General features: G+C 35.5%; 1 protein-coding gene across 1 annotated transcript in view; it reads left to right on the top strand.

The window, feature by feature from the left end:
• The window catches only part of PCDH11X (protocadherin 11 X-linked), a 925,502-nt gene extending 900,384 nt beyond the window's left edge, over positions 1–25,118 (top strand). The window contains exon 7 of the mRNA XM_060407578.1: positions 20,075–25,118. Coding sequence (XP_060263561.1) covers positions 20,075–20,751 — 677 coding nt within the window. The 3' untranslated portion in view covers positions 20,752–25,118. The remainder of the gene's footprint in view (positions 1–20,074) is intronic.
• The last annotated feature ends 1,016 nt before the right edge of the window (positions 25,119–26,134 follow it).

Raw genomic sequence — 26,134 nt, 5'->3', positions numbered from 1 at the left:
GATAGATGTGTTTCAAGAAATAGAGGGAAAAATTCCAGCCTTTCAAAATTCAGATAACAAGTTCATAGATGTGATTAAATGTGCTCCAGTGATGGTTCTTCTTATTGTCTAAGCTTTATCAATGTGAAGACAAATGCATATTTTACAGACATTTTCCTTAGTGCTATTCAAAAACTGAATTGAATGTTCATTATACAGATATCTCCTGTCAAATCATTTCATTTAATGTATCTCTTAATCTCTGATAGAAATTTGCACGCAATAAAGTTCTTATACCAATCATTTGATTAGTTTCAAAGCTGAACTCTCATAAAAAAGGATGAAATATTGTTATAAATTTGCTTTCCTTGCTCTTTCAGTAACTTCCCAATTGTACCAAGAAGATTTTCAGTGTCATGCTTTAGGAGAATATCAAGTTGTAATCAATACATTTATTTTAACAACAACAACAAAAAAATACTGTCCTTAATAGTTCATCATTTAGTCTTCCCAGTGAATAAATGTGAGATTTATGACATGCCTAATGGATTGATGGTGCTTCCCAAGTGGCACTAGTACTGAAGAACCCAGCTGCCAATACAGGAGACACAAGAGGTGTGGGTTCAATCCCTGGGTCAGGAAGATCCCCTAGAAGAGGACACAGCAACCCACTCCAGTATTATTGCTTGGATAATCCCATGGACAGAGAAGTCTGGTGGGCGGCAATCCATAGGATCGCAAAGAGTCGGACACAACTGAAACTGAAGTGGCTTAGCACGGCAGAACACACAATGGGTTGACTGTTCAGAGTTTGGTTTAATGTGGTCCAAATGCATAGTAAAAGTATTTGAAACATTCCATTCATATTTTCACTTTTTATTTAGGGTTTTGTGTGCTTTTAAGTTCCACTAATATTGTTGAAAATAATCTGTTACAAATTGGTACCTTCAATCTATTCATGGAAGTGAATTAGTCAGAGTACCAAAAGGACACAGTAGAAGCAAATATCATAAGACAAGTGATCCTATTTTCACCTGACACTTCTCTAATATCCACTGAGACTTGTTGGGAACAAATTGAGTGAATTTACCGTCACCAAGATAATAGTTTGTGATGAGATGAGTAAGCAAGCATCTGGAGATGGGTAGGGTTGGAAGGCTTACTGCAAAAATACTAGAGTTGGCTACTTTACAGCTACAAATATAGCTATGCTTTATATATACATATGTGTGTGTGTGTGTGTGTGTGTGTGTGTATGTATATGGTTTTTCCACTAGTCACGTATGGTCATGAAAGTTGGACCCTAAAGAAGGCTAAATGCTGAAGAATTAACATTTTCGAACTGTGGTGTTGAAGACTCATGAGAGTCCCTTGTCCAGCAAGGAGATCAAGCCAGTTAATCCTAAAGGAAATCAGCCCTGGACTATTTATTGGAAAGACTGATGCTGAAGTTGAAGCTCCAATATTTGGCCATCTGATGCAAAAAGCTGACTCACTGGAAAAGACCCTGATGCTGGGAAAGATTGAAGGCAGAAGGAGAAAGGAGTGACAGAGAATGAGATGGTTGGATGGCATCACAGACTCAACGCACATGAGTTTGAGCAAACTCCAGGAGATAGCGAAGAACAGGGAAGCCTGGCTTACTGCTGTCCATGGGATCACAAAGAGTCGGACATGACTGAGCAATTGAACAACTTGAACGTGAACGTGAAGTCACTCAGTCGTGTCCAACTCTTTGCGACATCATGGACTGTAGCCTTCCAGGATCCTCTGTCCATGGGAGTTTCCTGGCAATAGTACTGGAGTGGATTGCCATTTCCTTCTCCAAGGGATCTTCCTAACCCAGAGATCGAAACTGGGTCTCCTGCATCATAGACAGACTCTTTACCATCTGAGCCAACAGGGAAGTCCAAAGACAACTGAACAACAACAATACATTTTTATACTAATAAATTGTTTCTCTACACAAGTCCTTTGATAAATTCATAGTTCCATAATCATACATTAGATCTAAATTTAGACTTGTAAGAGTTTTATTCTTTTTTATAGTTTTATTATTTTTATTTATTTTAATATAAATTTATTTATTTTAATTGGAGGCTAATTACTTTACAATATTGTATTGGTTTTGCCATACATCAACATGAATCCACGAGGGGTATACAGAGTTTTATTCTTATATATCAAAGTGTAAATTGAAACAGTTATCAAATTTAACAAAGAGTAATTTTAAATTAAGCAAATTCTTAATATCAACAACCTAGGACTGCATTTAGATTAAAATGACTAAAGCAAAATTTTCACACAGTGAAACTGTCTATAATTGCACAGATATTTCTCAGATTTCAAAACACTGCACATACATGCTGACAGTTTGCAATACCAACAACCAACAAACAATGAGAAATGACCTCCAATTGCTACAGCATTTCTGATTAATCAACAAGTGTAACAGTTTTTTTTATGTTATCAGGTTAGTGGGATCTCAGGAAAATAATGGTGACATTACATTGGTTCAGTTAACAATGCTCATTAAGAAGAGTCTTTCTTTCTTCTTTAAAAGTAGTATCTGATGAAAATAAAAGTAATATTTGATGAAAAGAACAATTCAAACCTAATAAAAGAAAAAATCCTTGGAATTATCACAGTATCCCAAAATAATCCTATGGATCATATCACTGAATATATTTTGTTTCATGTATATCAGCAATACTTTGAAAGAATTAAAACTTATTTGTTAATATTAACTGATACACTTTAATGAAATTAATTTTAATGTCTTTCCTTTAAAAACTCTGACATATTCTGCATCATGTGATTGTAAAATATTTTAAACACTCAAACCTCTGTGAAACTAAGACAGAATGCACATAAATGCCAATTTTTAACTACTTTAACTTTTATGTTTTATCATATTTTTGAAATAGTGCATACATACTTGATGAAGAAGCAATAGAATTTTGGTGAAAAGCATTATCACGCTAGCAGTATTATGATGCAAAGTATACTTCAAAAAGCATTATTTGTATTTGCCTTTTGAAATTAGTAAGGGAAAAAAAACTTCTGGGGGGTTAGGAGAGACTATTTTTATTATTCCTTAAAAGTTTGATTTATAGCCTGAACTTAGTATCTACTGAAGTCCAAAGCAGAGCAAGGTCATTGTCTTCATGCGACTTTTAACTTCTTTAGTTTAATGAAGAATCTATCAGACTTTTAGATTCTCCTTTTGGAAGATGGAAAAAGTGTCTTTTGGTCTATGCCAAAGACATTATTAAGATCATACAGAATAATTAATGACCAATGAATGTAGCCAATGCCTTTCATCCCAAAACCTTGACCTGTTTGTACTAATGAAGTGGATTTGGTGATAAATATGCTGTTCTATAAAGCAGGAAGCCTGTGTTCATTTAGAGTGGGAAACTGGGACACAGCTGCCTTGTGTAAGAACTCATTTGGCAAAATCTTCACACTTCAGTTTTAACCCATTTTTTGAATATGTCTTATGAGAAATAGAAATTGCTCAATCCATTTGAAAATTAATAATTAAACACTATAAACTTCCACTGTTATAAATTCTAGGATACCCTTGCAAGTGTGTTAGGTTCTTCAAATAATGAGTTTTTTAAATATATTGAATCATTAATAATAAATGTTGTCCAGTGTATTAGTTAAGCAAAGGCTATTGGAGTTAAACATGTTAACGCACATTTCAAAAACTGACTAGTCACTATTAATACAAAATCATTCGTGATATTTTTGGATTATTTGGGGAAATATTTTTGCATAAATTCACTATTAGATACTTATTCAAGAACTGTATTTTGCAAAAAGCAAGAGTTAATATTCTTGCTTTTCAGCCTTTGGCTAAGACCAAGTGAAGAGTTAATGACAGTGAGTAAAGAACAATTTATATTTTTAATGTAACTGATGACTTTTAAAATATGCTATTTAAAGATGCTTTTCAACACAATTACAGTACTGGTGTCTTTGACATAAAGAATAGGAAGTACAAACAAAATATTCAAAGATGCGAAAAAGTATCCTTTCATGCTTATTAAAAAGCAAAAAAATACTAACTCAGCCATATATAATATTATGTAACATTCTTAAAACTTATATCTAGAAAGAAAACTCAGAGATGTGAATTACTTTAGACATTCCATTTAAATAATTGTTTCTATAAAATTGAGTTTTTTACTGAGAGTATATATAACATACAAAATGGGGAGAGTGTGAGCTATGACTCTATCATTGCTAACTGTTTGTGACCTGAAGAAGAGAAAGGATTTCTTCCTGTAATGATGCTCTATGATATGGCACTAATAAGAGCAAGGACACTTTGGCACCAGATATTCCCACTCCTAGGATCACTTATAGGTTATTCTAGGCAAGGATTTGGAAATGTCAAAGTATATAAGGAAACAAATGTGAAAACATTTATGCTAAAGTAACTTTGAATAAATTGATTCAAATGTGGCAGAAACCATGAAAACTTCTTCTAGTGGCAATATTCTTACTCCTGTTACAACATTTGTGAACTATTATCCAAATTATAGGTAGTTATGGATTAACCATTTGGGATTAAGTATTGCATGTTATTTGAATACAATTTTCAATGAATTCTGATTTACCTCAGACAAACATTATGCATGTGAACATTTATCCAGTATTTTGTATTTTATTTTATTTTTTTAATTAATTTAATTTTAATAAATTTATTCGTTTTAACTGGAGGATAAATACTTTAAAATATTGTAGTGGTTTGCCATACGTTGACATGAATTGGCCACGGGTTTACATGTGTTCCCCATCCTGAAACCCTCTCCCACCTACCTTGCCATCCCATCCCTCTGGGTCATCCCAGTGCATGAGACCTGAGCACCCTGTCTCATGCATGAAACCTGGACTGGTGATCCATTTCACATGTGATAATATACATGTTTCCATGCCATTCTCCCAAATCATCCCACCCTCGACCTCTTCCACAGAGTTCAAAACACTGTTCTATATATCGGTATCTCATTTGCTGTCTCACATATAAAGCTATGGTTATTATCTTTCTAAATTACATATGTATGTGTTAGTATACTGTATTGATATTTTTCTTTCTGGCTTAATTCACTCTATATATTAGGCTCCAGTTTCATCCACGTCATTAGAACTGATTCAAATGTATTCTTTTTAATGGATGAGTAATATTCCATTGTGTATATGTACCACAGTTTTCTTATACATTCGTCTGCCGATGGACATCTAGGTTGCTTCTATGACCGCTGTTATAAACAGTGCTGCAATGAACATTGGGGTACACGTGTCTCTTTCAATTCTGGTTTCTTTGGTGAGTATGCCCAGCACTGGGATTGCTGGGTCATATGGCAGTTCTATCTCCAGTTTTTTTAAGGAATCTCCACAATTTTCTCCATAGTGGCTATACTAGTTTGCATTCCCTCCAACAGTGTAAGAAGGTTCCCTTTTCTCCACACCCTCTCCAGCATTTATCACTTGTAGACATTTGGATAGCAGCAATTCTGACTAGCGTGAAATGGTACCTCATTGTGGTTTTGAGTTGCTTTTCTCTAATAATGAGTGATATTGAGCATCTTTTCATGTCTTTGTTAGCCATCTGTATGTCTTCTTTGGAGAAATGTCTATTTAGTTCTTTGGCCCATTTTTTGATTGGGTCTTTTATTTTTCTGGAATTGAGCTGCAGGAGTTGCTTGTATATTTTTGAGATTAATTATTTGTCGGTTGCTTCATTTTCTATTATTTCCTCTCATTCTGAAGGCTGTCTTTTCACCTTGCTTATAGTTTCCTTCCTTTTGCAAAAGCTTTTAAGTTTAATTAGGTCCCATTTGTTTATTTTTGCTTTTTAATATAAATTTATTTACTTTAATTGGAGGTGAATTACTTTACAATATTGTATTGGTTTTGCCATACATCAACATGAATCCACCACAAGTATTTCCATTACTCTGGGAGGTAGGTCATAGAGGATCCTGCTGTGATTTTTGTCAGAGAGTGTTTTCTCTATGTTTTCCTGTAGGAGTTTTATAGTTTATTGGCTTAGGTTTAGATCTTTAATCCATTTTGTATTCATTTTTTTCCACCAAACTTTTTTTTATATATACATTTATTTATTTTAATTGGAGGTTAATTACTTTACAATATTGTATTGGTTTTGCCATACATCAACATGAATCCACCACAGGTATACAACCTATATGTCCATCAGCAGAGGAATGGATAAGAAAGCTGTGGTACATATACACAATGGAGTATTACTCAGGCATTAAAAAGAATACATGTGAATCAGTTCTAATGAGGTGGATGAAACTGGAGCCTATTATACAGAGTGAAGCAAGCCAGAAAGAAAAACACTAATACAGTATACTAACATATATATACGGAATTTAGAAAGATGGTAATGATAATCCTGTATGTGTGACAGCAAAAGAGACACAGATGTATAGAACGGTCTTTCGGACTCTGTGGGAGAGGGAGAGGGTGGGATGATTTTGGAGAATGACATTGAAACATGTATAATATCATATATGAAACGAATCACCAGTCTATTTTGAATTTATTTTTGTGTATGTTGTTAGAAAGTCTTCTACTTTCATTCTTTTACAAGTGGTTGACCAGTTTCCCCAACACCATTTGTTAAAGAGATTGTCTTTTATCCATCGTATATTCTTGCCTCCTTTGTCAAAGATAAGATGTCCATATGTGTGTGGATTTATCTCTGGGCTTTCTATTTTGTTCCACTGATCTATGTTTCTGTCTTCATGCCAGTACCATACTGTCTTGATGACCATAGTATAGCCCAAAGTCAGGTAGGTTGATTCCTCCAGTTCCATTCCTCTTTTTCAAGCTTCTTTTGGCTATTTGAGTGGTTTGTTTTTTTTTTTTTTTTTTTTTTTTTTTGTATTTCCGTACAAACTGAAATTATTTGTTCGAGTTCTGTGGAAAATACCATTGCTAGCTTGATGGGGATTGAATTGAATCTATAGATTGCTTTGGGTAGTATACTCATTTTTACTATATTGATTCTTCCAATCCACGAACATGGTATATTTCCCCACCTATTTGTATCAACTTTGATTTCTTTCATCAGTGTTTTATAGTATTCTATATATAGATCTTTTGTTTCTTTAGGTAGATTTATTCCTAAGTATTTTATTCTTTTTGTTGCAATGGTGAATGAAATTGTTTCCTTAATTTCTCTTTTTGTTTTCTCAAGTTAGTGTATAGGAATGCAAGGGATTTCTGCATGTTGATTTTATATCCTGCAACTTTACTATATTCATTGATTAGCTCTAGTAATTTTCTGGTGGAGTCTTTAAGGTTTTCTATGTAGAGGATCATGTCATCTGCAAACAGTGAGAATTTTACTTATTCTTTTCTGATCTGGATTCCTTTTTATTTCTTTTTATGCTCTGATTGCTATGACCAAAACTATGTTGAATAGTAGTGGTAAGAGTGGGCACCCTTGCTTTGCTCCTGACTTTAGGGGAAATGATTTCAGTTTTTCACTATTGAGGATGATGTTTGCTGTGGGTTTGTCATATATAACTTTTATTATGTTGAGGTATGTTCCCTCTATTCTTACTTTCTGGAGGGTTTTTGTCATAAATGGATGTTGAATTTTTTCAAAGGCTTTCTCTGCATCTATTGAGATAATCATATGTTTTTTTTTTTTCTTTCAATTTGTTAATGTTGTGTATTACATTGAATGATTTGCAGATATTGAAGAATCCTTGCAATCCCTGGGATAAAGCCCACTTGGTCATGATGTATGATCTTTTTAATATGTTGTTGGATTCTTTTTCCTAGAATTTTGTTAAGGATCTTTGCATCTATGTTCATCAGTGATATTGGCCTGTAGTTTTCTTTTTGTGTTGTCTTTGTCTGGTTGTGGTATTAGAGAAATGGTGGCCTTATAGAATTAGTTTGGAAGTTTACCTTCCTCTGCAATGTTCTGGAAGAGTTTGAGTAGGATACGTGTTACCTCTTCTCTAAATTTTTGGTAGAATTCAGCTGTGAAGCCGAGCGGTCCTGGGCTATTGTTTCTTGGAAGATTTCTGATTACAGTTTCAGTTTCCGTGCTTGTGATGGGTCTGTTAAGGTTTTGTATTTCTTCCTTGTTCAGTTTTGGAAAGTTGTACTTTTCTAAGAATTTGTCCATTTCTTCCAAGTTGTCTGTTTTATTGGCATATATTTGCTGATAGTAGTTTCTTATGATCCTTTATATTTCTCTGTTGTCTGTTGTGATTTCTCCATTTTCATTTCTAATTTGTTGATTTGATTTTTTCTCTTTGTTTATTGATGAGTCTAGCTAATGGTTTGTCAATTTTATTTATCTTCTCAAAGAACAAGCTTTTAGCTTTGCTATTTTTGCTATGGTCTCTTTTGTTTCTTTTGCATTTAATTATGCCCCAATTTTTAACATTTCCTTCCTTCTTCTCACCCTGGGGTTCTTAATTTCTTCCTTTTCTGGTTGCTTTAGGTGTAGAATTGGGTCATTTTTTCAAATATAAATGTATTTATTTTAATTGGAGGCTAATTACTTTGCAATATTTGTATTGGTTTTGCCATACACCAACATGAATCCACCACAGGTGTACACGTGTTCCCCATCCTTAAGCCCCCTTCCACCTCCCTCCCCATACCATCCCTCTGGGTCAGAGTTAGGTTATTTATTTGACTTTTTTCTTGTTTCTTGAGGTAAGCCTGTATTGCTATGAACCTTCCCATTAGGTTTTAAAGTGCCCCATATGTTTGGGTTGTTGTGTTTTCCTTTTCACTCATTTCTATGCATAATATTGATTTCTTTTTTGATTTCTTCTGTGATTTGTTGGTTGTTCACCAGTGTGTTGTTCAGCCTCTATAAGTTGGAATTTTTAATAGTTTTTCTCCTGTAATTGACATCTAATCTTATTGCATTGTGGTTAGAAAAGATGCTTGAGATGACTTCAGTTTTTTTGAATTTACCAAGGCTAGATTTATGGCCCAGGATGAGATCTATTCTGGAGAAGGTTCCGTGTGCACTTGAGAAAAAAGTGAAATTCATTGTTTCAGGGTGAAATGTCCTATAGATATCAATTAGGTCTAACTGGTCTTTTGTATCATTTAAAGTTTGTGTTTCCTTGTTAATTTTCTGTTTAGTTGATCTGTCCATAGGTTTGAGTGGTGTATTAAAATCTCCCAATGTTATTGTGTTATTGTTAATTTCCCCTTTCATAGTTAGCATTTGTTTTACATATTGTGGTGCTCCTATGTTGGGTGCATATATATTTATAATTATTATATCTTCTTCTTGGATTAATCCTTTGATCATGATGTAGTGTCCTTCTTTGTCTCTTTTCACAGCCTTTGTTTTAAAGTCTATTTTATCTGACATGAGTATTGCTACTCCTGCTTTCTTTTGGTCTCTATTTGAGTGGAATATCTTTTCCAGCCCTTCACTTTCAGTCCGTATGTGTCCGTTGTTTCAAGGTGCGTCTCTTGTAGAGAACATATATAGGGGTCCTATTTTTGTATCCATTCAGCCAATATTTGTCTTTTGGTTGGGGCATTCAACCCATTTACATTTAAGGTAATTATTGATAAGTATGATCCCTTTGCCATTTACTTTATTGTTTTCGGTTCAACTTTATACATCCTTTCTGTGTTTCCTATCTAGAAAAGATACTTTAGTATTTGTTGGAGAGCTGGTTTTGTGGTGCTGAATTCTCTCAACTTTTGCTTGTCTGTAAAGCTTTTGATTTCTCCTTCATAATTGAATGAGATCCTTGCTGGGTACAATAATCTGGGCTGCAGGTTATTTTCTTTCATCACTTTAAGTATGTGTTGCCATTCCCTTCTGGCCTGAAGAGTTTCTATTGAAAGATCAGCTGTTATCATTATGGGAATCTCCTTGAGTGTTATTTTTTGTTGTTACCTTGCTGCTTTTAATATCTGTTCTTTGTGTTTGATCTTTGTTAATATGATTAATATGTGTCTTGTGGTGTTTCCCCTTGGGTTTATCCTGTTTGGAACTCTCTGTTTTTCTTGGACTTGGGTGACTGTTTCCTTCCCCATTTTAGGGAAGTTTTCAACTATTATCTCCTCAAGTATTTTCTCATGGTCTTTCTTTTTGTCTTCTTCTTCTGGGACTCCTATGATTCGAATGTTGAGTCGCTTAACATTGTCCCAGAGGTCTCTGCTTGTCCTCATTTCTTTTGATTCTTTTTTCTTTCTTACTCTCTGCTTCATTTATTTCTACTATTCTATCTTCTACCTCACTTATCCTATCTTCTGCCTCCGTTATTCTATGGTTGGTTCCCTCTAGAGTGATTTTTATCTCATTTATTGCATTATTCATTATATATTGATTGTTTTTTTTATTTCTTCTAGGTCCTTGTTAAACATTTCTTGCATCTTCTATATCCTTGTCTCCAGGCTATTTATCTGTAACTTCATTTTGTTTTCAAGATTTTGGATCATTTTCACTATCATTTTTCAGAATTATTGTTCAGATAGATTCCCTATCTCTTCATCTTTTTTTTTTTTTTTTGGTTTGGTGGGCATTTATCTTGTTCCTTTACCTGTTGCATATTTCTCTGCCTTTTCATCTTGTTTAGATTGCTGTGTTTGGTGTGATCTTTCTGTATCCTGGAAGTTTGTGGTTCCTCTTTATTGTGGAGGCTCCCCACTGTGGATTGGGTTGGACGTGTGCCTTGTCAAGGTTTCCTGGTTAGGGAAGCTTGTGTCAGTGTTCTGGTGTGTGGAGCTGGATTTCCTCTCTCTCGAATGCAATGAGGTGTCCAGTAGTGAGTTTTGACGTGTCAATGGGTTTGGTCTGACTTTGGGAAACCTCTATATTGAAGTTCAGGGCTATGTTCCTATACTGCTGGAGAATTAGCATGGTATTTCTTGCTCTGGAACTTTTGGCCTTTGGAGGGTGCTTGGTTTCATTGTGGTATGGAGGTTTTTGGATGAGCTCTTATAGATTAATGTAACCTGGAGTCAGGAGTTCTCTGGTGTTTTCAGGTTTTGAACTTAAGCCTCCTGCCTCTGGATTTCAATGTTATTCTTACAGTAGCCTCAAGCCTTCTCCATCTATACAGCACCAAAGATAAAATATCTAGGTTAATGAGGAAAAATTTATCCACAGTGAAGGACACCTGGAGAGGTTCACAGGGTTACATGGAGAAGAGAAGAGGGAGGAGGGAGATAGAGGCGACCCAGTGGAGAAAATGGAGTGTCAAAAGAGGGAGAGAGCAATCAAGCCAGTATTCACACCCCCAAGTAAAAATGGGTACTAAAGATTGGTTTCTTAAAGGTACAAAATTGATAACAAATACCAAAAAGCAAAGATTAAAAATCTAGAGTAGAGGCTAGACTCTCAAAAATACAATGTTAAAAAAAAGTCACAAAAATTATAAAATATACATATATGGTTTGCTTTAAGAGTAGGGTCTTTTTTTTGGCAAGGTGATAGTAGATTATAAATGGAGAAGGCAATGGCACCCCACTCCAGTACTCTTGCCTGGAAAATCCCATGGATGGAGGAGCCTGGTGGGCTGCAGTCCATGGGGTCGCTAAGAGTCAGACACGACTGAGTGACTTCACTTTGACTTTTCACTTTCATGCATTGGAGAAGGAAATGGCAACCCACTCTGGTGTTCTTGCTTCAAGAATCCCAGGGACAGGGGAGCCTGTTGGGCTGCCATCTATGGGGTCACACAGTGTTGGACATGACTGAAGTGACTTAGCTTAGCAGTAGATTATAAAAATTAAAATTAAAGGAGTGATAGAGGATTTAAAAATAAAAAATTAAAAATGATAATAATAAAAATATATCTAGGAATTTCTCTGGAGCTGTTGAGGGCAGTGTGGGGTCAGTCAAGTTTCAGATAGTTCCTTAATCTGACTTATACTTCTCAAGATTTATAGGCCCCTTCTAATGTAGTTGATGCTAACTACAGGGTTTTAATCTGTTGCACCTGTCACTTCCAAAGTGGTTCCCTCTGTTTATTTTAGCTTCTTCTGTTTGCTGGTCTCTTCAGTGTTTAATTTCTGCCCTGACACAAGGAGGCAAAGGTGTTTACTTATTTAGGCTCACGTGTTTGGTCATGATGTGGAGAAGGAGGAACAGTGCAAACAAATATCACTGGTACGTGTGAGGCATACTTGCAGTGTTTCAGCCGCACTGGGTTTGCCCCCGCTAACAGCGTGTGTGCTTTCATGGTCTCTACTTCTCAGGCTCAAGGTTGCTCTGCCAGGAACTCTCTGAGGCGGGCCCTGGGTTGCATGCACTTTCCAGGTCTAAGCCGCTCAGGTTCAGGTTCTCAAGTACTCCACTAAGGTGAAGACTCCATTTGGCCTGAGTACTGTGCCCTTCCCAGGTCTGAGCAGCTCACGTGACCAGATGCTTTACGAGCGTAGTCACCTCCAGGTGGGCAGTGTACCTTACTGCCTTCCCCATCCCAGTCATTGATTTTCTGGGTGTACAATGGGCGCGCCTTCTCAGGTGTGCCATGTGTCTCTTCTGGGAGCTGATCTCTGGCTGCGACCCTCCTGGCGGATGTCAACCACCCAGAATCCCAAGAGCTCTTGGTTAGCAATGGAGCCTGCTTGTAGTTTGGTAGAGGACACCTCTCTGGGGCGGCAATTGCCCGTTTCTGGCTCTGGCTGCCCCCCACCCCCACCCTGCCCTGTCTGCTTGTCTCCAGAGGGGGATGGGCCAGTCCACAGCCTGCTAGTTCTCCTCTGGTATTCGCTCAGTCCTTTGTTCTGTGAGCGGGCCTGGCAGTGCCTCAGGTTAGGGCTGTTAATGGGATAGTTCTCTCTCTCTCTCTCTTTTTTTTTTGTCTCTCTCTCTTTCTTTGGCTATTCCACAGTTTGGGTTGCTATCTCAAGTTAGTTCCCTCAGATTGCCCTCACAGTATTTGGGCATGGTCCTTACCCTAAAGCAATGCAGCCCTGGCCTCCCTGTTCAGCCCCTGCTTTCTGGTCACAGCTGCAAGTGCTGGGAGTTGCCATTAGGCATGTAATCTGTGGATTGTATTTATTTATTTATTTATTTTTCCTCCCAGTTATGTTGCCCTCTAAGATTCCAAGATTCCCCACAGACCCGCCAGTGAGAGAGTTTTCTGGTGTTTAGAAATTTCTCCTCTTTTAAGACTCCCTTCCCAGGAAGGATCTCCGTCCCTACCTATTTTGTCTCTCTTTTTATCTTTTATATTTTGTCCTACCTCCTTTCGAAGACAAGGGACTGCCTTGCTGGGTGCCTGATGTCCTCTGCCAGCATTCAGAAATTGTTTTGTGGAATTTTCTCAGCTTTCAAATGTTCTTTCAATGAATTTGTGGGGGAGAAAGTGGTATCCCTGTCCTATTTCTCCACCATCTTAGGACCTCTCCCAGTATTTTGTATTTTAATTAGTCAAACTTATTATGTTCCTAGTATCAAAATAATGATTGCCTTTGAGCAAGAGGAAAAAATTGCTTTTCTTTTTTGAAGCACAAAATACGTGGTACTTGCTTTTCTACTGGTGCTTATATTGATTTGCATATACACTAGAGATAAGTTATTGAACAAGTAATCCTTTATATAACCTTACACTAATAATGCAAGTACATTTTAATTGGTCAAGAGATAAACCTAATTGCTTGCTTTTATTAATGTAGACATTATAACTGTACAGTAAATGTCACATGAAGAACACATGTGACATGTGACATTCAGGGCACTGAATACCACAGTCCTGGGAGTTGTGGCATGCTGGCATTAAAAAAACAATTGTTTCAATTTTTTTTTCTTTTTTTTTTTTTTTTTTTTTAGGAACAGTGATTGGTGCTCCCATTGTATTAGGCATATTATAGATTCAATACACTATCTGAAGTTTTTTAATGAGGAGCATTAGAATGTTTGTACAGATATTTGATGTACAAGCAATTAGTCAAAGTTAACCTAATGAACTATAATTTTAATGTTTGTATCAAAGGCAACCTGTACTTGAATTACTCATTACAAGATTTCAAAGACAACTGTATGTGCTATAAAAACATAATCACAAAGACATTCTTCATTGAAACTACACTTTTTTTCACAGCAAATTAAAGTTTAATTAATGATGTGGATAAATAAACTGATGCAACAGATTAATCATATATTTCTTACAAAATGGTTGAAAATACAAGGAAAACATGACATTTCTTAAAATGTATGTGATAAAAATATATGTATGCAATTTATGAATGATAATCCATTTACTCCATTAGATGATTACAGAACTTCCACAGGACTGGGGAAACAGACACTTGGAGAGCACAAACAAAACCTTGTGTGCACCAGGACCCAGGAGAAAGGAGCAGTGGCCTCACAAGAGACTGAGCCAGACTTGCCTGTGAGTGTCCAGGAGTCTCTGGCAGAGCCATGGGTCGACAGAGCCCTGCCATGGGGTCAGGGGCACTGAAAATTACAGTCCTGAGAGTTCCGACATGCTGGCCTAAACCCATTTGAAGGAGGTCACCTTTACTGCCATTACCCCTACCATAGTTTGGCCTGAGGTCAAAGTACAGGGAGGGAACACAACACCACTCATCAACAGAAAATTGGATTAAAGATTTAGTGAGCATGGCCCTGGCCAGAGCAAAACCCAGAATACCCTACAGTCAGTTGCTCCCATTAGGAATCTTCCACAGTCTTCATCCTTATTCATCAGAGGGCAGACAGAATGAAAGCCACAATTACAGAAAATGAATCAAACTGATCACATGAATCACAGCCTTGTCTAACTCAGTGAAACTATGGTTCATGCTGTGTAGAGCTACGCAAAACAGACAGAACTTGGTGGAGAGTTCTGACAAAATGTGATCCACTGGAGAAGGGAATGACAAATCATTTTAATATTTTTGCCCTCAGAACCCCATGAATAGTAGGACAAAGCAAAAATATATGACACTGAACAATGAACTCCCCAGGTCAGTAGGTGCCCAATATGGTATTCTAAGGAGAAAAATGGAGAAAGAGCTCCAGAAGAAATGAAGAGGCTGAGCCAAAGGGAAAACAACACCTAGTTGTGAATGTGACTGGTGATGGAAGTAAAGTCTGATACTGTAAAGAACAATATTGCATAGGACTTAGAATATTAGGTCCGTGAATCAAGGTAAATTGGAAGTGGTCAAACAAGAGATAACAAGAGTGAATATCGACATTTTAGAAATCAGTGAACTAAAATGGAAATCAAATAGGAAAGCAAAACCCGTAGGTTTTGAGTTGTTGTGTTTTAATTGTCATTTGTTTCTAGAAATTTTTTGATATCCCTTTTGATTTCTTCAGTAACCTGTTGGTTATTTAGAAATGTGTTGTTTAATCTACATGTGTTTGTGTTTCTTACATTTTGTTTTCTTGTAATTGATATCTAGTCCCATAGGGTTGGGGTCAGAGAAGATGATTGATATAATTATAATTTTCTTACATTCACTGAAGTTTGATTTGTGACCCAAGATGTGGTTTATCCTGGAGAATGCTCTATGTGTACTGAGAAGGTGTATTCCTCTGCATTTGGACGGAGTGTCCTGAAGATATCAATGAGATCTATCTCATCTAATGTATCATTTAAGACTGGTGTTCCTTATTAATTTTCTGTTTTGATGATCTGTGAATTGGTCTGAGTTGGGTGTTAAAATCTCCTACTATTATTGTGTTACTGTCAATTTCTCTTTTTATGTCTGTTAGTGTTTGTCTTATGTATTGAAGAGCTCCTATGTCCGGTGCATAAGTGAAAGAAAGTAAAGTCGCTCAGTCATGTCTGACTCTTTGCGACCCCAAGGACAGTAGCCTGCACCTGGATCCTCTCTCCATGGGATTTTCTAGGCAAGAGTACTGCAGTGGTTTGCCATTATGTCCAGTGCATCAGTTCAGTCACTCAGTCATGTCCGACTCTTTGTGACCCCATGAATTGCAGCAAGTAAGGCCTCCCTGTCGATCACCAACTCCCAGAGTTCACCCAAACCCATGTCCATTGAGTTGGTGATGCCATCCAACCATCTTATCCTCTGTCGTCCCCTATTCCTCCTGCCCTCAATCCCTCCCAGCATCAGAGTCTTTTCCAATGAGTCAAATCTTCACATGAGGTGGCCAAAGTACTGGAGTTTCAGCTTTAGCATCATTCCTTCCAAAGAACACCCAGGACCGATCTCCTTCAGAATGGACTGGTTGGAACTCCTTGCAGTCCAAGGGACTCTCAAGAGTCTTCTCCAACACCACAGTTCAAAAGCATCAATTCCTCAGTGCTCAGCTTTCTTCAACAGTCCAACTCTCACATCCATACATGACTACTGGAAAAACCATAGCCTTGACTAGACGGACCTTTGTTGGCCAAGTAATGTCTCTGCTTTTGAATACGCTATTTAGGTTAGTCATAACTTTCCTTCCAAGGAGTAAGACTTTTTTTAATTTCATGGCTGCAGTCACCATCTGCAGTGATTTTGGAGCCCAAAAACTAAAGTCTGACACTGTTTCCACGGTTTCCCCATCTATTTGCCATGAAGTGATTGGACTAGATGCCATGATCTTAGTTTTTTGAATGCTGAGCTTTAAGCCAACTGTTTCACTCTCCTCTTTCACTTTCATCAAGAGGCTTTTTAGTTCCTCTTCGCTTTCTGCCATAAGGGTGGTGTCATCTGCATATCTGAGGTTATTGATATTTCTCCCGGCAATCTTGATTCCAGCTTGTGCTTCTTCCAGCCCAGGGCTTCTCATGATGTACTCTGCATATAAGTTAAATAAGCAGGGTGACAATATACAGCCTTGACATACTGCTTTTCTTATTTGGAACCAGTCTGTTTTTCCATGTCCAGTTCTAACTGTTGTTTCCTGACCTGCATATAGGTTTCCAGGTATTTACAATTGTTATGTCTTCTTCTTGGATTGATCCCTTGATCATTATTTAGTGTCCTTCTTTCTCTCTTGTAATATTATTTATTTTAGGGTCTATTTTGTCTGATATGAGGATTGCTACTCAAGCTGTCTTTGCTTTCCATTTTCATGGAATATATTTTTCCGTCCTTGCCCTTTCAGTCTATATCTTAGGGCTAAATTGGGTATCTTTAGATAACATGTATATGGGTCTTCTTTTTGTATCCATTAAGCCAGTCTGTGCCTTTTGGTTGAGCATTTAATCCATTTGCATTTAAAGTAATTACAAATAGATACAGTTGCTTTTGCCATTTTCTTAACTGTTTGGGGCTGATTTTGTGGATCTTTTTTCTTCTTTTTTATTCTTTGACAATATAAGTTCCTTCAACATTCGTTGTAAAACTGGTTTGGTGGTACTGAATTCTCTTAACTTTTGCTTGTCGGAAAAGCTTTTGATTTCTCCATCAATTCTGAATGAGATCTTTGCCGGGTACAGTAATCTTGGTTGTAGATTTTTCCTTTTCAATACTTAATATATATATATATATATATATATATGTATATATATGTGTATATTTATATATATATATCCTGCCATTCCCTTCTGGCCTGCAGAGTTTCTGCTGAAAGATCACCTGTTAAGCATATCAGGTTTCCCTTGTATGTAAAATAAAGATAGGAGGGGAAATGAAACATTAGCAATTTTTGAAACTAGCAGGAATTGAGAGACTTTGCAATTAAACTGAACCAGAGGTGAATCTTGACTCAAATTTCTTGGCTTTGTGATGTTGGACAATGCACTCAACCTCTGTGGTCTTTGGTTTCCCCCTTTATGAGCTATTACTATTCCTTCTACCTTGATCTTGATGGAGTATTTATTTATTCATTTCCACCCATGTTCCCTGATTTGCACTGCTCAGATTGATGCCAGAACAAATGGGCAGAGGCATCCATTTGTATTCTTGCTTCATTTTTGAAAGAAGATTTATACTTTGCTCCTTGCTCTTTTATTATTTTTTTTAAATAAGCTTTTAATTTTATATTGGAATGTAGCTTATTAACAATGTTGTGATAGTTTCAGGTGCACAGCAGATTGACTCAGCCATACATATATATGTATTGATTCTCCCTGAATTCTCCACCCATCCAGGCTGCCACATAATATTGAGCAGATCTTGTATACAGAAAATCTTAAGAAATCCATTAAAAACCTATTAAAACTAATAATCAAGCTGGGGAGTTTACAGGCTTTAAGAGCACTATATAAAAATCAAGTGTACTTCTATATTCAAGCAATAAACATTCCAAAAAATAAATTAAGGAAACACTTCCATTTACAGTGGAATAAAATACTTAGGAGCAAATTCAACAAAGGAAATGTGAAGTTTTTACTCTGAAAAACTTGAATTAACTACTGAAAGAAATTAAAGAATCTGCCTGCAGTGTGGGAGACTCAGGTTCAATCCCTGGGTCAGGAAGATTCCCCTGGAGGAAGAAATCTTCCAGTATACTGGAAATCACTCCAGTATTCTTGCCTGGGAAATCCCATGGACAGAGAGCCTGGTGGGATACAGTCCATAGGGTCACAAAGAGTCAGATACAACTGAAGTGACTTAGCATAGCCCAGGGCACAATGGATTGACAGTTAGGAGTTTGGTTTAACATGGTCAAATGGATAGTAAAAGTATTTGAAACATTCAATTTAGATTTCCACTTTTTATTTAGAGTTTTGGGCGACTAATGCATACATACATACTGAAATAAATTAAAGATATAAATAAGTGGAAAGACATTCAATATTCAAAGATAGGAAAATTTAACACTGTTAAAGTCTTAATATTGTTAAAATCACAAACTGATTTTCAGATTCAATACAATCCTATCAAAATATGCAAAATCCAAACAATTTTTGCAGAAATTGAGTGGAGGAATTGGAACCTTAATATATTTCTGGTGGGAATTTAAAATTGTGCAGTCAATTTGGGAAAAGAATTTGGCAGTCATATGTTTGTATATTTCCTTTCATGCTTTTAGGATTTAATATCACTCCAAATACATAAAATTTTACCTTCCCGAATATTTCTAAAATATAACTGTGCAAAAATATAGATGTTTAAAATGTTAATATCAAAGGGACATTTTTTAAGTGTCTTGTAAGTGAAGAAAAGTAAATGGTTATCTAGTGGAGAAAATTAGTCTTATCTGTGACAATCATTTCTGATGTATTTTATTCCTTGGCTTTAAGTATGATAGGATAATGACAGTACCTGGACTCTATATCCTGTTGAGGATTTGCAGGAATATGAATTTCTATTTTTGACTTTTAGGATTATATCTCTTAGATAAATGACCTTTTAAAAAATTATAATATAATATTCTTCATTATTTCTAATAGCACTCTGCTCTAAAGTCAGTTTTTATATTGATATAGCTACTCTGTCTTTCCTTTGCTAGTCTTTGTGTAGTGTACTTATTGACATTTGATACCTATTGACATTTTAAAATTTTACAGAAAGCTTATAAAGGAGTTTTAAAAAGTTTTTTTAGTTTAGAGCTAAGTATTTTAGATCTGTAATCCTTTATGTTACTAAACTCTGATTTGCCACAATTTCCGAAAATAAAGAATACAGAAATCAATTGACTTTGAGATAAGTATAGCTATATTTCATTCCTGAAACTGAAAGCCATATCTTAGAATTCAATAAACTATTTCCAAATTAACCTAATTTATTCTTAGCTCTATTCTCAGAGTAATTAATTATATTCTTAGCCAAACTGTTAGCTATAATTGGTTAGTTCATTACATGTTTCTGTACTGGTTTTTCCATTCATTTCACTCATGTCAACATTTTGTGTTAGTCAGGACCATATTTCAATGGATTTGTGTGTATAGATCAATGACCACAGCTTCCATTCACAGTCATAAACACAATTTAAACTATCTACATTTGGGAAACTAAGCCAAAATATCCTACTTATAAGAATGAAATGCCATCCACCCACTCCAGATTATTTATATTACCTTAGGAATTACTTTGTGACAAATCGAGTACCAATTATGAAAATATTAGAAGTCTCTGATGCATTTATATATACATTATTAAGCATTCATATAGCAATATGATTTAAGTAGCTAATAAACACATGCTTTGAAACATAAATTTTATCATTTGTTTCCCACCTTAACAGCTGCAGAAATAACTATTCAACCTACTGTGGAAGAGGCCTCTGACAACTGCACTCAAGAATGTCTCATCTTGGGCCACTCTGATGCCTGCTGGATGCCAGCTTCTCTGATGCATTCCAACCCTTCACAGGCACAGGCCTCTGCTCTATGCCACAGCCCTCCCCCTACGCAGACAACGCTTCGCCGACGCAACCCTCTGGTGACACAGACAGTTGCTCTCTGCCACAGCCCTCCAATGTCTCAGGCTGTAGCACTATGCCACAGCCCTCCACCAGCACAGACCTCTGCTCTCCACCACAGCCCACCTCTAGCACAGGCTCTTTGCCACAGCCCTCTACCAGCACAGGCCTCAGCCCTTTACTACAGCCCTCCCCTGGCACAGGCTGCTGCAATCCACTGCAGTCCTCCTCTGCCACAGCCTGCTGCCCTTCATCGCAGCCTTGCACAACCACCAATGGGTCTGCAGCAGGGTTGGGGGCAAGGTGCTGGCCCTGAAGGACTACTTTCTCTTGACCAAGGAGCACAAGGTAGTACAAGATCAAATTTTTATGCCATGTCTAAAAGACTTCATCCTAGTGATGATTCGATTAAAATCATTCCCTTGACAACCTTCACTCCAGGCCAACAGGCTATACCCTCTAGGTGTGATTCTCCCATTATGGAAGAACATCCCTTATAAAGCTAAAACAGCTATTTCACATTTTCCAACAAGATGTTTATAATCAAAGTTTGAAATCCAATTTCAGTGAGTACTTTGAATTGTTAGATTTGTAAATAGCTATGTAAATAGAAGTTTATAATAGAATCAAGTCTAGAGCTAGACCCTTAGTCAAAAGTTAAAATAAATTTACAATTTGATTAATTATATTTCTATATATCACCAATTGGAAATTGGAACAATTATAAACCAAAATTAAAAAATAATAGTATGTACAATATCTCCAAAAATGAAATTATTAACTATGAATATATAAAAAAATCTGAATGCTGAAAAGTGAAAACTGATGAAAAATTAAAGATAGCACAAATAAATAAGAAATGTATTTTTAAAAAATTGAAAAAAGTTGCATTCCTTTGTACAGAAAGTCTTATCATGACAGATATTAAGATAGTATATATTACTTCTGATGCACTATATATTTTTCTTTTCACAAACATCTCCAATATTACTGATTGTTTTCCATTCTGTTTTTTCTGGACTCAGTACATAGCCAATGGAAAACTAGCAAATATCTGATTTTCCAAGAGTACCTTTATTCCATCTAAACTTTTGTTTAGACAACATTAGAAGATGTAACATTTTGCCTTTTTCCTTGATATTTGTTGTTGTCTCCACTTTTTTGTTACTAGTATTTTTTTGCAAAAATGAACAGTAAGAAATGTAAATATCTCATATTTTTGTCTCTATTTTCGTGTTTTCTAGTTTTAAGAATATATTGTTGATATACTTTTTATACACATTTTCAGTAAAAAACTTATAAAAACTCTATAGATTTCTGTCAGTAACCTATTTCTCTACTCTTTAGTAGAGTTCGAGACACTAAAGTGCAATAACTGTGCCCAAATTAGGCAATTAACTGCTAAAAAGGGCCTCTATGTTTTTTGTTTTGTTTTGTTTTGTTAAATTTATCTTTGTAGTTTAGTGTAAAGTGCATCAGAAATCATGTTGCATCTGTCATCTTAAGCCTATATTTCAGTATCAATTGGGCCTTATCTTCTGAAATCTGTATATAACAGACGAGAAAATCACAAAGAAGGTGGATGTACTGAACACTTAATCCAAATAAATATAACTGTAGATAAAACCACATACTAAACCTTTAAGACTAAGGGATTTTTATCATTCTAGCTCATCCTACTGAAGCAAAACACTGATAACAAGATGAAAGTCAGGAAGGAACTTTTCAAGAGACATAATTACAAATGTACATCAAATGTGTTACAGTATAGAAGTTTAGGGAGATGTGCAGAGGGAGAAAAGAGGTTCATGACTGCTTCTTGGGGTGGAGAAGAAATGCCCCAAACACACACACACACACACACACACAAAAGAAAACCACAACAAAATCTCATATATGAAACAAAATATGTCATTCTAAGCAAATAATACATGAGTAATCCTAGGGAACATTAGTTTCCTTTTGTTGTATATTCTTTATGTTATTTTTTGTCCTCTTAACTGGTCGTGATCGTCTATGTGCACATTTCATCAATTTACAGAAACACCATCAACTTAATTTTCCTCCATAGCAAAACTGAGAAAATGTCTTGTTTCAGTTTTACACTAAATCAAGAGACAATTGATGTTTTAGTTAGGATGGGGAGAGTGAATATTTCTTCTTGATTAAATTAGATATAGACTTCGTAATGTGTAATTTAAAGATATATAATTTATGATTAAACTGTGTGTAAATGTTGTATTATAAACTGTGATAAGTGTATAGTTTTATTGTTGAAGGTTTCCAGTGAATGTTGAGAAAGCTTCTCTTAATGTGCCCAGCAGGCTATATAGCGTTTTGAGACTATATTATTCCCATTATGAAACTCTTTAAATCTTGTCTGATTTGATGTGTAGAACTTCTTAACTTTTAACTACTAGAGTTTAATTACTGAATTTTCAAATTAATTAATATTACTCATTTTTCTTCCCTCTTTGTGTTTGTTAATATTCAAAGGGATTTGGAGCATTCTGGTGTTCTAGAAGCATGTGAGTCCTGAAGGACTGATGATGTTTGAAAATTTATTGAAATATGACCACATATATGTGTTGGTATTATTGTTGCTATGGTTGATGAAGATTTTAGACCTGGGGAATATGAAAAAAACCACAATGACAAGATCAGTGCTTCCAGTAGATTTTAGAATGTTTTTGTCTCAAAAACTTGTAAAGTTAACGTGAGTGTTTCCTCTTCTATTTTCGTTGTTCCTATAGTTTCCTCTCTACATTCTTAGTTAAGATCTACACACACAAATAAATAAATAAAGTGATTAAAAAGGAGAAACTAAGAGACTATTAAATAATGTCAGTAGTATGAATAGTTACTAGCTATGTTGAAAATCAGAATAAAACCAAAGTCAGATGTTTTTTCCTTATAGTGTGATCTATTTTGTTATGTGGGTGGCTCTTAAATCTTCATGTAAAAATTGTGAAGTGTTGATACCTTTCCTAGATATATAGGAATGAACAAATATGCTTTTATTGCCCTTTCTATCTCTGATTATACCATCAGACTTAGATTGTGTTCAGAATATTGAATGACTGGGCACCCTCTTCTGGGTTTGTACCAGAAAGACTTTAAATGGAAGCAGGCTCAAAGCAGCCAAAGAAGCAAGGGGTGTGAGCTCAGTTTTTCTCCCCTGTGCATTCTCTTCCTAAGCTTCCACTAGGTCTGGCCTTGGCAACCTGTTACTGCCAAGGTTTCAGATTCAATGAGATATTTCTCATCACGTTGCAAACTCTGTCTTTGGGTGGATGGACAGAGCTATAGATTGACAAAGCTCACAGATATTTTTAATGCACCAAATTTAGTCCCAGAACTCCAAATAGGCTTATTTTACTATAAATAAAAAAAAAATTTTCCCTTGAAAAAATAAGAGTTGATTTACTTATAAGAACTTACAGTTGAATGACAAGGATGGTAATAATATGTTTAATCAAACGTTCTTTTTTTTTTTTTTTTGCCATGTACAATCAATGTGATCGTTAATTTACTAGCTATAATCTTAATATACCACATTTGTAAGTATGTACTCAAACACCGTGTGTCTTATATGCTAAGTGCATACACATTTTTTCTTTGAACTTATCTTCAAGTTTTAGCTAATAATGTGTCAATGTATTAGAAACAAACTTACATATGGTACAAATGATGTGATAAATTTAGAGTACATTTTGTGTAGTCTTATTTAATTATTTAACATTTTGTTTTTGGTAATGTAAATTTGGTTAGAAAAAGGTCATTGTAAAATGATTAGTGTTATTGTGCATTGGTGACAGTTTATGAAGAGCCTCTGCCTTCTTAAATATTTGCCACACACTTTCATTGAAGTGGAGAAAAATAAACTCAAAACATCACACATTCTGCAATCCTAAAAATGCAGTCTTGTCACAAGCAAGAAAAAAATCCTTTTCAGTCATGGGAAAATTAAGCTTTACCCACATGCATATTTCAACATTATTTTTTTGTTGTTTATATTAAGTCTGAATGAACATATATCTCCTAATCCACATCTATAAATATGAATATCTTTTTGTTTAAATTTTTTATTATCTTCTGATATATATTTTCCACTATGGTTATCATCTGTTGTTCTTTCCTATTTGGTTTCATATTTTCACATTTGTTTCCAAATCAAAATTATAGTTGTATTTAGATAACCTTGTCTCACAATCATCAGACACTATTTCGACTATTTCTAACTGGCACAATTGCCCTGGAAAGCATGGGAGTAAGAGAAGCTGAACTATATATGAACAGGAACTTTTTTACATTAACACGCCAATTACCACTCCAGAGGAATTTTATGCAGAGGCCTTAAAATATTAACTCATAATCACTTTCTTACATTAACCATCCATATTCTTTCAGTAAATATGATTTTTAAAAGCAGTGCAAGTTGACATCAATAGAAGTAGTAATGAGAAGGCCACTCAGGAAAATGTGTGTGCACAAATGAAAAGAAAAAAAAAAAAACACAAAACATGAAGGCAATTGTTTAGTGATTGTATGTGATACTTTTTCAAATAAAACATGTGAAATTTATGTTATCCCTGCTTAAAATACTTGGAATTTTATGAAATATGTATTTATGTTTGTATTTTGAGAAGATTCCTCTTCTGTGACATCATACAGCACCTGAAAGTGAAGAGTATCTCAAAGCAGCTCTATCCATGCTTTGGAAGTGAGAAGGTTGGATATTGTACGGTGTAGGAAGGCAGTATGTAGTCCAGTGGCAAATGTGTATTAATTGTTCGATATCAGATTCTGTATTGCATGCTTTCTTATGCATTATTATAGATATTAATAAAGCTATGAGAAATAAAAATGCATATTCATTATGTGTGTTTTTTCATTTAAAAGTCAAAGGTTTTATTTTATTTTAAACTGTTCTTAAAATATATCTAGGGTAAAATATACCTTTAGGTGGAACGTTTCGATGAGTTAGCTTAATTTTTCTTTACTCAGAGAGTCCCTTCAATTTAGTTTTTTTGAAATGAACATCATTGCACTCACTTTTCAAAGCTGGTAAGTGATATTGTAGTGTTTTAGAAAATTTATTTTGTATCTTTCAAGACAAACTTAAGATATATTTATTTATTTCATTAGGCCTATTGTCTTATTTAATGTAAATTCTACCTCTGGATTTATGTACACGACCCTTGTGGACCCAAGTGAAACTTCTGGAGAATGCTAATAATATTTGTGGAACAAAATAACTTCACTCCTGGCTTCACTTTCAACCTGGCTAAATGGAAAGAATCCCAGTACTTTGAAACCTCTTAAGCTACACAAGATCAGTAAATACTTGATTTCACTTGGCATTTTTATTAGTCCTTAAGTTTGAACAGATCACATAATCTAGTGCTTTTTGTCTTCTTTCTTTCCTCACCCATCTTTCTGTAATTGCTATATTAATTTGCTTATTCCTACAAAAGTTTAGGTGGCTTAGAGGTAAAGACTCCACCTGCAATGCAGGAAATGTGGGTTTGCTCTCTGGGTCAAAAAGATTCCCTGGAGAAGGAAATGGCAACCCACTCCAGTATTCTTTTTCTTTTATTTCTTTTTTTTAAAAAATAATTAATTTATTTTAATTGGAGGCTAATTACTTTACAATATTGTAGTGGCTTTCACCATATATCAACCTGAATCAGCCACAGGTGTACACGTGACCCCATCCTGAATCCCCCTTCCACCTCCCTCCCCATCCCATCCTTCATGGTCATCCCAGTACCCTGGCCCTGAGCGCCCTGTCTCTTGCATGGAATGTCGACTGGTGGTCTAGTTCACATATGGTAATGTACATGTTTCCATGCTATTCCCTCAAATCATCCCATGCTTGCC

The sequence above is a fragment of the Ovis aries genome, chromosome X (genome assembly GCF_016772045.2).
Source record: "Ovis aries strain OAR_USU_Benz2616 breed Rambouillet chromosome X, ARS-UI_Ramb_v3.0, whole genome shotgun sequence".
NCBI lineage: Eukaryota > Metazoa > Chordata > Mammalia > Artiodactyla > Bovidae > Ovis > Ovis aries.
The sequence above is the reverse complement of the archived record's forward strand: the minus strand, read 5'-3'. Positions and strand labels throughout refer to the sequence as shown.